Genomic DNA, 12283 nt, shown 5'->3' with positions numbered 1-12283 from the left:
TTTCACTGACACAGAAATAATAACATTAGTGTGGAAAGAATGTCCTGGGTATTACTAAGTATGAGCGCCTCCTACAATTAAAATGATTTATTAACATTAGTTATGTCCCTTCTCACCCTTATTTGTGTGTGAGTCACCCATCGTGAGTTGATCCAAATGACCTGGAGCAGGAAGTGTGGGAGGATGTGGTATTAGCTATGTTAAAATTGTCTTGCTTTTACATGCTCCTTCTTGTATTTAATAAACAGGATGTACTCTGATAATAGGTAAAAACTGAGACTGGAATGTTTTTTCTGAATCATATTTTTGTCATTATTTGAAAAAAATTAAATGGGTAAATTGTCCACAGTGTGGGAGGAAGATGTGTGTTTATGGGTTTTGAGTGGGTGGCATGCTATGCACTACATATTTCCTTTATTTTGTTGGGGGTGTTTCTCTCCATGTAGTTGAGGTTGTAATATTAAAATAAAGCAAGTCATCACATGTGTATAGCACAAATTTATTGGGGCTATTGAGATTGAAGTGTGTGTAAACAGTAAGTTGCACAGGCTGGAACATGTACACTGACAAGCAGTCACATCAGGTCCCCACAGCAATAAAATTCTCAGAGTATCTCAGTCTTTATCTGTTTTGCACCAGTGGGTAGGGGGGCAGCCTCTGGGGGGTGGGGAGGAGACAAAGGGGCCATTTGTTCTATCAGTCTTCCCAGATGTATGCTGTCCTGCAGTGGATTTTGGCCAGACCTTCCCAAGAAATGTAAAAAGAAAACCCCCATGTTCACTTATGAAACCTGGTAATCGGTTTTTGAGAGCAATGAAAGCGGGTCTTTGTTGACAATGATTTCTTTACTTTCCTGTCCCTCTCCCACACATCACCTCTGCTGGTCACTCCCTGCTGCTCTGCTCCAACCTGTGGTTTATTTGTCATGAAAATTCGAGAGAGAGAGGGAATTTAAAGGACCAGCCAGACCAAGGGCTGCACATCACTGAGGCAGGGTTTTGGACTAAGGTCTCAGTGGCACTATGTACAAGGTGGTAGTGCTATCTCTCTACTTGTCTATGGCACTCTGGCTCACAGAGGGAGTGCATTTTGGCAGGAAAGTATTAAAGACAAAGGCTTCCCGTGGCCTGGCACCTGTTGCTGTGGAGAAACCTCATGGTGAAGCCCTGCTTAAAGGTACGTGTAGTTTTGCAGTTACAGTGGTTATATCAAAAGTCAAAGAAGAGTTGATTTTCATTGAAGAAACTTATAGGCATTTCTTGTGTATATCTAGTGTATATGGTGTATATGAATGTGTGTTCTTGTGTGTGTTTTTGTATGGTGCAGTACAGGTGTGTGTAGTGCAAGTAGTTTCACATCTGTCTGAAAACAATGTCCTGCTTGTGTGTATGTATCTGTTCTGCACAGGGTAGTTCATGTATTTTAGTGCAATGTGCTAAAATGATTTTTACATTAATATGAATAATACTTTGGTTCTATAAATTGTTCTGCTTATAAATCTTGTACCACTTTCAGGGAGAGGGACAAGATGATTATCAATTTCCCTTCCTCCCATTTTCGTAGCTCATAAATTGTCATTAGTGTTTGTGTCTATGTGTAATAGGGGACAGCAGCAAGTGTTTGGTCCATGGGCTGTCTTTCCTGGAGGGGGCACTATGGTCTCCAGAGTCATGCTCAATGTGTCACTGTCAGAATGGAGTGGCAAGTTGTCACTCCTTTCCCTGTACTAAGGCTGGTAAGAGAGTTTCTGCACCTCTCAGGAAGAGCAGTTTTATTTATATGGTCTCAATAGTAAATATATGTTTAAATTGGAATTATTATTACTAATGTTATAATTGAGGGCACAGCAGAGGTTTGTACCTTAGTAAAATAATCCATTGGTATGTATATAGTCCTCATGGTATTTTTTCATATCCATGGTAAAATAGGGGAAAACCATGAAAAAATTTTCTGGAACTGTTTAGAGGTCTCAGAAAGTTTTCTGTTTCCCTGGGGGTAGAGAATGAGGTAACAAGCTGAAGAAATTCACCAAAAGCATGCATCATCATGTTTAAGGTCAGAAAGCTTTCCAAAAACTGCATACAAACTGTTGTTGGCCTCTGCAAGTTGTGAGATAACTACAAAAAGTTGAACCTACAGCTTCCCACTGTAGTGTCCATTAACAAATGCAAGGGGCCTGGTACAGAAGAAACCCTGCTAGGGTGAGTATGCAAACATAGCTTGCTGCCAAAGGCTGTGGGCCAGTGGTTTGGGAGGCACATATAAATCCAAAGAAAATAATTAGACATCTCCATTCAATTTTTTCTGCATGAACGTGACATTCACACCCTGATAGCAGGGAAGGCAACCCACAAAAAGAGGCATCTTCAATTTGTGCATGCTCATCCCCATTGTGTTCAGCACAAAAAAGTGAAGCTTATGTTGAGTAAAAATCCATTTCCAGCACAAAATATAATTCTCTAATTCTAATTTCTTGTTTTCACTTAGTGAATCAAATAAGGTTTGTTAATTTTATAGTTTATGTGTGTATGCTGTATTCTTCTCCCTGTGAATAAACCATGTAACAGTGTAATTGGCATTTTGTTGTCCCCCCTGCTTTTTCCTGAACCATCACACTATGCATGCACAGTATTGACTATCTATACTGTGCTTTATATGTATAAATATATTTAAATATGATTTAAACATGATCAAGCCCTACAAGCCAGTAAGAGTGCTGCGCTCTGCTACCTTGGGTTACCTCTGTGTCCCAAAATGCAAGGGCAGACACTCAGACACGCCTTTTCTCAGTACTTGCTCCACATTGGTAGAATGAGCTTCCTGCTGAGATTTGTACAACAGAATCCTTGGGTACCTTCAAGAGAAAGTTGAAAACTTTTCAAGCTGTATCTCTAGTCTACCTTCCTCTCTTTCTATCCTATATATCCTTATTTTCTATAATAAAAAATAAAAAGCACTCTACACTAGTTTAGCACTTAACTCAGTATCGTACTGACCCCTTGTAATACTTCTTGATAACTACTCTTAGCATAGTGATGCACTTGTTTGGAAGTCGCCCTGGGTAAGAGCGTCTGCTAAATGACGTAATGTAATGTAAATATTCTAACATTCATGCATTGGGCGTTTTTCTGAATATTTGTCTCACTGCTATGTTTATAAATCCTGTTGTATGAAAAATTGTCATGTTCAGGAATGTAACTTCTGATTAAAATATTGTATCTATTGAAAAAGAGGATTTGATTCACAGTGATAAGGTTGTATGATGTATGTACATACATGTATATCCTCAAGAGCAAATTTTACACAGTGTAAGTTTGGCATTATTTGAAGGTATGACCTCAGCACATTAATGTTTTTCCACCACACCAGAGAAGCTCAAAAATAGTTTAGATTTATCAAATAAAATATATACTTAATCAATTGTTCATTGATTTTCAGTGTATCATCACTTATCTTTTTCCTTGTTCCATTTCAAATTGTGTCTTTGATAATTATACTATATTATAGAGTGACTGAGTGGGTAGAGCAGTTTTCTGTGTTTCTGTGTCAAGGTGTTTGACATTTGATCTCTGACCTCTCAGGTCCACTCAGCCATCCCTCCCCAGACCACAGAGACAGGGCATTGACCCAAAACCCAGCTAGGACAGCAGTGAATTCAGCCAATGAGGTGGGTGACCCTAAAATTGTCCAGAGAGGGAGTGGTAAAGCTACATCTGTAGGACTGACTGATACATTAATGCATTCCTTGATGTCCAGACTTTGAATGAACAACAACAGCTGTTTATTTTGCACATATTTCTGTTTCAGTCATGGTAGATTTTTTAAAATTAAGTACTGCTGTTATTTTTATTCATGTGAGTTTTTCTCATTGAATGATCTGTGCTGGCTTGTCTCTCTTAATGTTGTGTGGAGCTGAGGAATCAATCTCTCACTGCCCTTGTGTGAATCTATCTGTCAGCTGGCGCAGACGGCGTTGGCTGTTGCTGGGAGACGCGTAACGTCAGCGGGGAGGGAGGAGGAGGCAGGGACGAGGGTGGAAGAGATGACATCTTTGGTAGAGGGGGGAGGGCAAGGGAATGTGACAATGTCAGAGGTGGAGAAAATTCACAGTGACAGGAATCGCTTCATGGGTGATGGTGATGATGATGATGAATATGATGATAATTATGATGATGATGAAGATGAAGATAATGATGTTGATGATGGTGATACTGATGATGACAAGGATGAGGATGATGATGATGATGATGATGATGAAGATGGCGATCTCAAGGACAATGACCCAGTAGCTGGACTCCTTCCCACTGCTCCTCCTGCGGAGGGGCGTGGCCTCACAGAGTCCCTTCCCATTGGGTGCATGCTGTCCGAGTCTCTGATTGCATGCAGAAAGGCTGGCCTTACCTACCTGCCTGTCATCACGGACCCGAAGATCAAGGTTCTCTCCTTGTCAAGTGAGTGAGGAGTTGGGGAGTGGACAAGGAGGGATTAAAATATTTAACTGAGATTCAGAATGAGGAGGGAGGAGGGACTAGTAAAACTTGGGTGTTTAAGTGTGAGAGCATTTGTTCTGAGTAAGAGTGAATATAAGAGCTCTGAACAAGAGTGAGCATAAGAGCTCAGAGTAAGAGTGAGTATAAGAGAACTAAGAGAATAAATGCTCTGAGTAAGACTGAGTGTAAGAGCTCTGAATAAAACTGTCACACTGAATTGCTGTCACTTCTTTGGTGTAGAGAACAAGATTCGTCACATCCCTCTGAATAGCCTGGCTGGGCTGCCCAACCTGGAATGGCTGGACCTTAGTAAGAACAAACTGAGTGATTCCTCGCTGACCCAAGATGTGTTCAAAGTGAGTATGAGACCTCAGAAAGAGCAAGCTGAGCAACTTTTCAGAGACTCTCAAATCTGTTGTTGGATGTGAAACACCAGTCAGATATCAGAATATCAGGTCACAGAAACGTGAGTTATGCTCAAGTAAGCATTCCTGGCAAAAAGTTATGGTCAAGTAGGAATCAAAGTTTGCATCTGTTTTGAAAAGGTTTAGTAAAGGATAGAGTCCTGCTGCTCTCTGGATGGGAGACACTAAACTGGACAGTCTGTGAACTGGAACTTGTGTAGGCAACAGCAAGCAACAGTGCCTCCACAATGCACAGACTGAACCCTGGTCTGAGCCAATAGAACAAGACAGAATCTGGCACTTCTGGGGCAAATCTGACAGATCTGTACTGCTGCAATAAATATGAAAAACTCCTCAGTCAACACACAAACCGCACCTTAAAAAACTCCAGCCCTGTGTAAGATTCCTTCTGTTCACACTGCTGTATGAGAACCCCAGAACCAAGAACACTGTCCTGAAAGTCCTTATGAAACACATAAAAAATGCTCTGTGTCCAACTGTGTCTGTGGGATCATTTACTCATTCCAATAGGTTTGGAAAGTATTGCATCAGGGGTTCAAAGTAGCAGGAATATATTGCAGACCACAAAGCAGTTTCAGAGATATTTTATCACCCATAAGTAGACAAATGCAAATGAATTATTAAACATTTTTAGCATTTTTAGTAATCCACATGCTTCAAAATGCATCATTTTATTGAAAGATCTCTGAGTAAATAGTTATATTTAAGTCTGTTCTGACTTCTGACAGAATCTGGGGAACCTAAAGAGGCTGAACTTGGATGGAAATTATTTGACCAAAATCCCTCCGCTACCACCATCTCTAGAGGAGCTCAGCATTAATGATAATAAAATTAGCACTCTGAGACCACATAGCTTCAAAGGTATGTGCGTGCATATATGTGTGTGTGTGTGTGTGTGTGTGTATGAGAGAGGGAGAGAGAGTGAAAAGAGTATTGTGTATCATTTTCTGTTTGCAATTAAAATTGTGCAAAACACATTTGTTTTAAATGATTCATCAGTACATTTGAGTGACAGAATGTTATTGGTGTGTTAGTGTACATCTGTGTTTTTCCCTTTGGTGTAATGGATGTACTGATGGTTAGTTTGATAGGGGCCCTGAATCTGAAATAAGAAAAAGAGATTTTGTGAATTTCTTATGACATTGAATTTCTTTTTTTTTATCAGACAATGCTAATGTTTCAGTCAGGTTACACAATACCATTCCTTAGAAAACTGACATCTAGAGCAGGTCTATTTACAACAACCTTTTCCTAGTTTTTGTAAAAATGGCTGAATGTGTTCACATGTACCAGTTGGGCATTGGTACATGCGAATATACTTGTGTTTGTCTTATTGGCTGAGATTCTTATGTACACAGCCTACATGTGCCAGTCTACCAAGATTACCCTGAGTGTCACTGCGCTGAGGTCTACATACATGGATCCAAACATCAACATTGATAGTGATGGAGTTCTAGTGCAGCTCTAAGGTCAGGCAAGACTGCTATGAACACTAAAGACAGACCTCCAGAGATGGGTTTGACTGTTCTCAGGTTTGTCCAGACTACTGAGGCTGGAGCTGGAAGATAACCGTCTCCAAGAGGAAGGTATCTCCTCACTGGCCTTCCGACCCCTCAGGAAGCTCCTCTTCCTCAAACTGGATGACAACAAACTCCGGACTATCCCTATTGGACTGCCCTTGTCTCTGCAGGTCAGAGTGCTGTCCTGCCTGCACTCCTTCAATGGAGGTGCTGACAGCGTAGAGTTGATGAGCTTAATGAAGTAATAGGATATGGTAGCTGAGATGTAGGAACTAACCGGGTATTTTGAGAGAACTGATACTTTTGACTAGAGCAGCAGTCAGAAATTTCAATCTGTCTTCATTCACACACACAGCTTTTGCTTTTTTGCCAAATTGATGCTGAATAAATAAACAGCTTAACAGATGTAGCACATTGGGGTTCAGATCCAGTTCCAGACTCCATCTGTTTGCATGCAGGAGCTGCATCTCTCTGAGAACAAACTGGAGGCAGTACAGGAGGGGGTCCTGAACCAGACAACCAAGCTGAAGCAGCTGGACCTCAGCCACAACCGTATCCGGGATGACCACATTGTCCCCAGAGCCTTGATGCAGTTACAGTAAGTCAAACCACTGTGGTAACACTGCTGTCAGCCTCCAGTCAAATTCTGGTCAGATACATGAATTGCTAGTAATGTGACATTTATTGCCTTGCATATGATATGTAATCTAACTTAACCTTATTGCTTAGCCAACACTGATCCAGTAGACTTACCAGGGCTTAACATACTGTTCAGTTTAACAGCTAGATATTTTTTTGAAGAGGTTCAGGACAACTACCCCACTCAGAGGTACAAAGGTATACAAAGGTTTACACATGGCAATACTGTATAAGTTGAGAACTTCCAGTAAGAGTTTTATCCTCTGTTCGATGATGATGTGTGTTATAATAACCACCAGAGGGAGTAGCTTTGTTAAAAATGTCCATATTCACACCTGCCAGGCTACAGTAACTTTCTCTGCCAAAATCTCATAAATAGGAGCAAAACAAATCATATTAATAATGTTGATATGTTTTTGAAAGTATGTAATATAGAGAAGAAAAAGCCCACTACCATAGGTAGAAGCTCATTAATACTTTTACTTGTCTACAATCAATCTATATTTAGAGTGATCCAAATCCTTTTTATGTATTTCAGAATAAAGAGTGTGAATGCCAGGATACATTTGCCAAATAAATACTTTCACATAAATACTTATCATGTATTTTAGGATAAATTCTTAAAGTGATTTTTTAAGAAGACAAATGATATTATTTTAGGTATATTACAGGTTTTATGTAGAATTACAACAAACATTTACAGGCATACCAGAGTCACTGCAATTCAGCAGAAATTAAGAATTTGTTTTGGAAAGTGTGAATGCATTTGACATGTATTATATGTCAGATACAAATCAGTTTTTCAGTATTCTATCTGAAAATACTTGAAATGTAATTTCAAATACAAACACAAACATATCAAAATGTATATTTGACTCTGGTTGTGATTAGAAAAGTTTACATTCTTTACTTCTGTGTATTGTTATATTATAGTGATATTCTCATGTTAGTGATGCAGGTGTTAAATCAGACTGTTTAAATGCATTTACTAAATTATTTGGGAGATAACAGTCTTGATTTTATATGGCTAATATAGTGCTAGTTTCCAATACCTTAGCAAGGGATTTGAACCTCAAAGTTAAACCATTATATGGCTGAACCTCAAAGTTAAACCATTATATGGCTGAACAGCTATGTTCCGTTTCAATTCCAGAAGAGTTCAGTGGTCTGTTGGTCTAACCTTGAAGTTTAAACCCCTTCTAAGGACATTGCAATGGATCCATAGAGGAATAATTAAAAAATAATGTATGCTGACCCTGTATGGAGAGATGATCATTGTTCCACAGTTACTGCAAATGTTTTCAGTAGAAAGAATTTCAGTTACAGTGTTGCTGTTGGTTCCTTGAGCATCACAGTGTAGTCTTCAGGAGTGTACACACTAGCAACAGCACTGAATCCTGAAATAGATTAACACTGTCCTGTAAAACCACACTGTGAAGACGTCCATACTCAGGCTCTGTTTTAAGCCCAGGGTGTAGATAGCAGAGGCCAATGTCTACAGCTGGCTCAGCAAAGTTATAAATATTTGTTTCTTGAAATATAAAGGATTTGGAACTGTGACTTCCTTTTATGAGGTTTATTGAATTAAAAAAAAAACCTTCATGCATTTCAGAGGCAATCTCCTATGTCAGAAATTGTTGTTGATGTTTCCACACTGGGATGTTATACTGACATAGGAGTTGCATTCAGATTCACTTGTGAAGTTTCTCATTTCAGTACCAAGTCTATGCAAGAGTCAGACTGTCATGAGACATTCTATATTTTGTACAAACCAATTCAGAGTGTGTGTATATGTGGGGACAAAGTTGATATGATCAAGCTATGCATCCAACCTGTACCCCCTCACAAACTAGAAACTAACAGGGAGAGCCAAAAGCTGAACCTCAAGTAGCTGCACTCAAGGAGAAAAGCAGACTCTCACCCTCAACCCAGAAAAGATTTAGACCTTTTACACTGGGTTCATCTGACTTTAATACATGATAATGTGATCTTTATGGGATGAAACACAAATTGTGGGGTCCAGAAGATGAGTTAACAAGGCAATCACTCTGAGCTCAGGTGGATCCCAATGATTTATCCTTTGCTAATAGTACTCAGCAGTGGAAAGTGGCTTCATTCTGCTGGTAATAGTGGTGTGATAGGGGGTAGGGCAGGGCTTCCTTATCTCACTCCTCACAGGCACCCTGAAATTTGTCTTGAATTTTCAAGTTTCTTGGATGATTGGATGAATATTGAATCACAAAAAAACTTCCTTCTTATTTATGTAATTATATGTCACAAAAATGTAAAGGCACTTATAGGTTAAGGTCTCAAGCTTCTTTGCCTTTGGCTGTTCCTAAAGTTCGTACCGAGTTCGGCAAGAAGGCTTTCATGTATTCTGCACCCTCTGCCTGGAATAGCCTGCAAAAAGAGTTAAAACTTCAGGATTTGGTCAAGCTCAGTGAATTTAAAGTTATTGTTAAGAGTTGGGAAACAGAGTCTATTGGGAATTGCAAATGTTTTTAGCTGAAAATTGATTGCTTTTGCACTTGTAGCACTTTGCACTTTCTACTTGTCCTTTGTCTTTTTGTGTATTTTTAATGCTTATGTAATTTTTGTTTTGTCTGAAACTTGGTGTGCTGCTTTACTTGGCCAGGTCTCTCTTGTAAAAGAGATTTTAATCTCAATGGGACAAACCTGGTGAAATAAAGGTTAAAAAAAAAAAAAAAATTAAAAAAACATTGTGGTAAGGATTTACTTATTTTTACAGATTTCCTTATCAAGGGTAACATTCAATGCTCACATACTCATATACTGTTCATGTGCACAAATGGTTAGATTTATTGAAACAATTCAGGTTAAGTACCTTCCTGCAGGGTATAGTAGCTTTCCCCCCAGTGGTTGTAAAATATAACTCAGAGCCCTCTTGAGTTCCATCACCACCACCCCACTATTGCCCAGATTTACATGTGTCATGCGTGTGACCCTGATCCATCTGTGTGTGACTTAAGTGCTTCTCTCAGCCTGGTTTAGAACATAGTCTTTTTCAACCCTCTAATCTGACAAGCACTTTTAGTGGCTCGGAAATTAGTGCTGCCAGTAAGGAAAACTGACAATTGTGTTCAAAGTGCAACATATGTTTTACTTCATGGCTTTAAAATAGACGAATGGACCATTACTCAATTCTACTTTGTGTTTCTGCTGATATTCCAGAAAACTGGAGGTCCTGGACCTGTCCCACAATAAGCTGGTCCGTGTGCCACCCCTCCTCCCCCCCACACTGCGGCAACTTTCCCTGCATTGGAACCAGATTGATCGCGTAGTAGGGAATGTTTTTGGTCACTTGCGGCCAGGTCTGCAGGTCCTTCGCCTGTCCCACAACCATCTGCGTGATGATGGTGTGACTGCATTCTCCTTCTTGGGGCTATACCGCTCACTGGTGACACTGCACCTGGACCACAATCAGCTACAGTCCATTCCTCCCAGTCTGCCACGCTTCAAAGTCCTGCAGCTGCTGAGACTAGACCACAATCTCATCAGGTGCCTTTTTCTCTCCTATTTCATCCCCCTCTCTCTGACTCTGCCCTTTACCTCTCACATCCCATTACATCAGTAATCCGCAACCATTTGACTCACAAGGCAGGAGCTTTTCTGGATTTCTATGGTGTGAAGTTGCCTAATGTGTACCTACACCACTCAGGCAGGATGCTAATGTATCACAGGGCCATTACCCATAATTCATCACTTTTAATATTGAGTGCCAAGCGGAGAGGCAGGGGGTACCATTTATAGACTCTTTGGTATTACCTGGCTTGGAGACAGGACAGTCTCTTACCAAAGTAAAATAGGGTCCATTCTTACTATTTGTGCTCACTCTTTGTCTTTCATGCTGTCTCTTTTGCTCCTCACTTACTGTGTCCACATTTTTGTTGTACCAGACAGAATAAGAAGGGGTGGAAAGTAGAACCTACCACATGCAGAACACATTAAATAAAGAATAATAGCAATACCTTAAATCTTATGCTTTCATGCCCTCTTTGTCTTCTAGCTGTTTCCTTTGTTTCAAGGCAGGTCTGCCTACCTGCAGCATGTTGATGTTTCAACTGCATTCTGTCCATTATGGCATTCTGTGCTAAAGCTTAATTTAAAATGATAACTTTTCTGAGGTGTGAACTGAAACAGAACTGTGAACGAAACTGTGTTTTGGTACAAAAAGCTTTGATATCATTCCTGTACTCTAAGAGGTTCAGACACTTCTGTCTTTCACAATCATTTTAGAATGCTGTAAGCTTAATAATTAGGTGAAAACAAGATATCTCAATGCCATAATAACCTCTGTGAACTCATGATGCTATGACTGCTGTCAAAGCAATAAAAAAATCATCAATCCATGGATGACATCCCCCCACCCCCCTTGGTGTTAGGGAGTAGAGACCATTGAATGAAGTTAGTTGTACTCCCCAGCTCATCATCTGTCAGTCTGTGCTCCATTCAGGTGAGAATATGTATGCCCCACCCTCTCTGCGCAGGTACATCCCTCAAAACGCCTTCTGCAATGTACGTGTCAACAAGGACTCCCCTCTGGTCTCACTTCACCTGGAGGACAACATCATCAACCACCATCTCATCCCAGCCACAGCCTTCTCCTGCGTCCGGTCCCCTGCAGGCATCCTGCTGGAGCCTCAGAGCAGCAAGCAGCAAGAGTAGAGCTCCCACCCACCCAGTGCCCTCCCTAACACAGTCTCCCCTCTTGTCCACAGAACATGGATATAACCCCTTGTCCTTGTCTTTCCGCATTTCCTTAACCTTAACACTTGCTGGCTGCTGTTGTAATGCTTGTCAGTCCTGCTTGTGCATGAAAGGTCTCATTCTCCTGGAATGCGGAACCCTGATGCTGTTCCTCTGCTCCTCTGTCACTAGAGAGAACTTGCCTTCACAGAGGTGGTGATATACTGTCTTTCAGTGTCCAGGAGACTCAGTATTAATTTTTAACTTTAATAGTGTTATTACATTTTGAGCAGATACAGATCCTGATGCGATATTTTATATTAAGACCTTTTAGAAAGCTGATACAAGTCAGGCCTGTAGATGTGAATAGGTTTGTTCAGGCTGTAGCCTACCCTTAATCACTGCAAACACCATAATTTGCTTAAAGGAATGTAGTGCCTGTGTGTGTATGTTTATAATAAGAGAGGAACAACAGAATATATATATATATATATATATATAT

The 12283-nt window shown here is 40.3% G+C and overlaps 1 protein-coding gene across 2 annotated transcripts; it reads left to right on the top strand.

The window, feature by feature from the left end:
* The first annotated feature begins 960 nt into the window (after positions 1-960).
* On the top strand, positions 961-11769 carry LOC118780444 (extracellular matrix protein 2-like). 2 transcript variants are annotated; one of them, XM_036532916.1, is made up of 10 exons: positions 961-1176; positions 1604-1735; positions 3582-3667; positions 4226-4451; positions 4731-4846; positions 5644-5776; positions 6448-6605; positions 6894-7033; positions 10267-10593; positions 11583-11769. In XM_036532916.1, the coding sequence occupies exons 1-10, from the start codon at positions 1023-1025 to the stop codon at positions 11758-11760; spliced, it is 1650 nt and encodes a 549-aa protein (XP_036388809.1). In that variant the 5' UTR covers positions 961-1022; the 3' UTR covers positions 11761-11769. The 2 variants fall into 2 exon arrangements, with proteins under 2 accessions (XP_036388809.1, XP_036388810.1); XM_036532917.1 differs by lacking the exon at positions 1604-1735 and having other exon boundaries at positions 963-1176.
* The last annotated feature ends 514 nt before the right edge of the window (positions 11770-12283 follow it).

Source organism: Megalops cyprinoides, chromosome 7 (genome assembly GCF_013368585.1).
Source record: "Megalops cyprinoides isolate fMegCyp1 chromosome 7, fMegCyp1.pri, whole genome shotgun sequence".
Taxonomy (NCBI): Eukaryota; Metazoa; Chordata; class Actinopteri; order Elopiformes; family Megalopidae; genus Megalops; species Megalops cyprinoides.
This window is presented reverse-complemented; position numbering and strand designations above follow the sequence as displayed.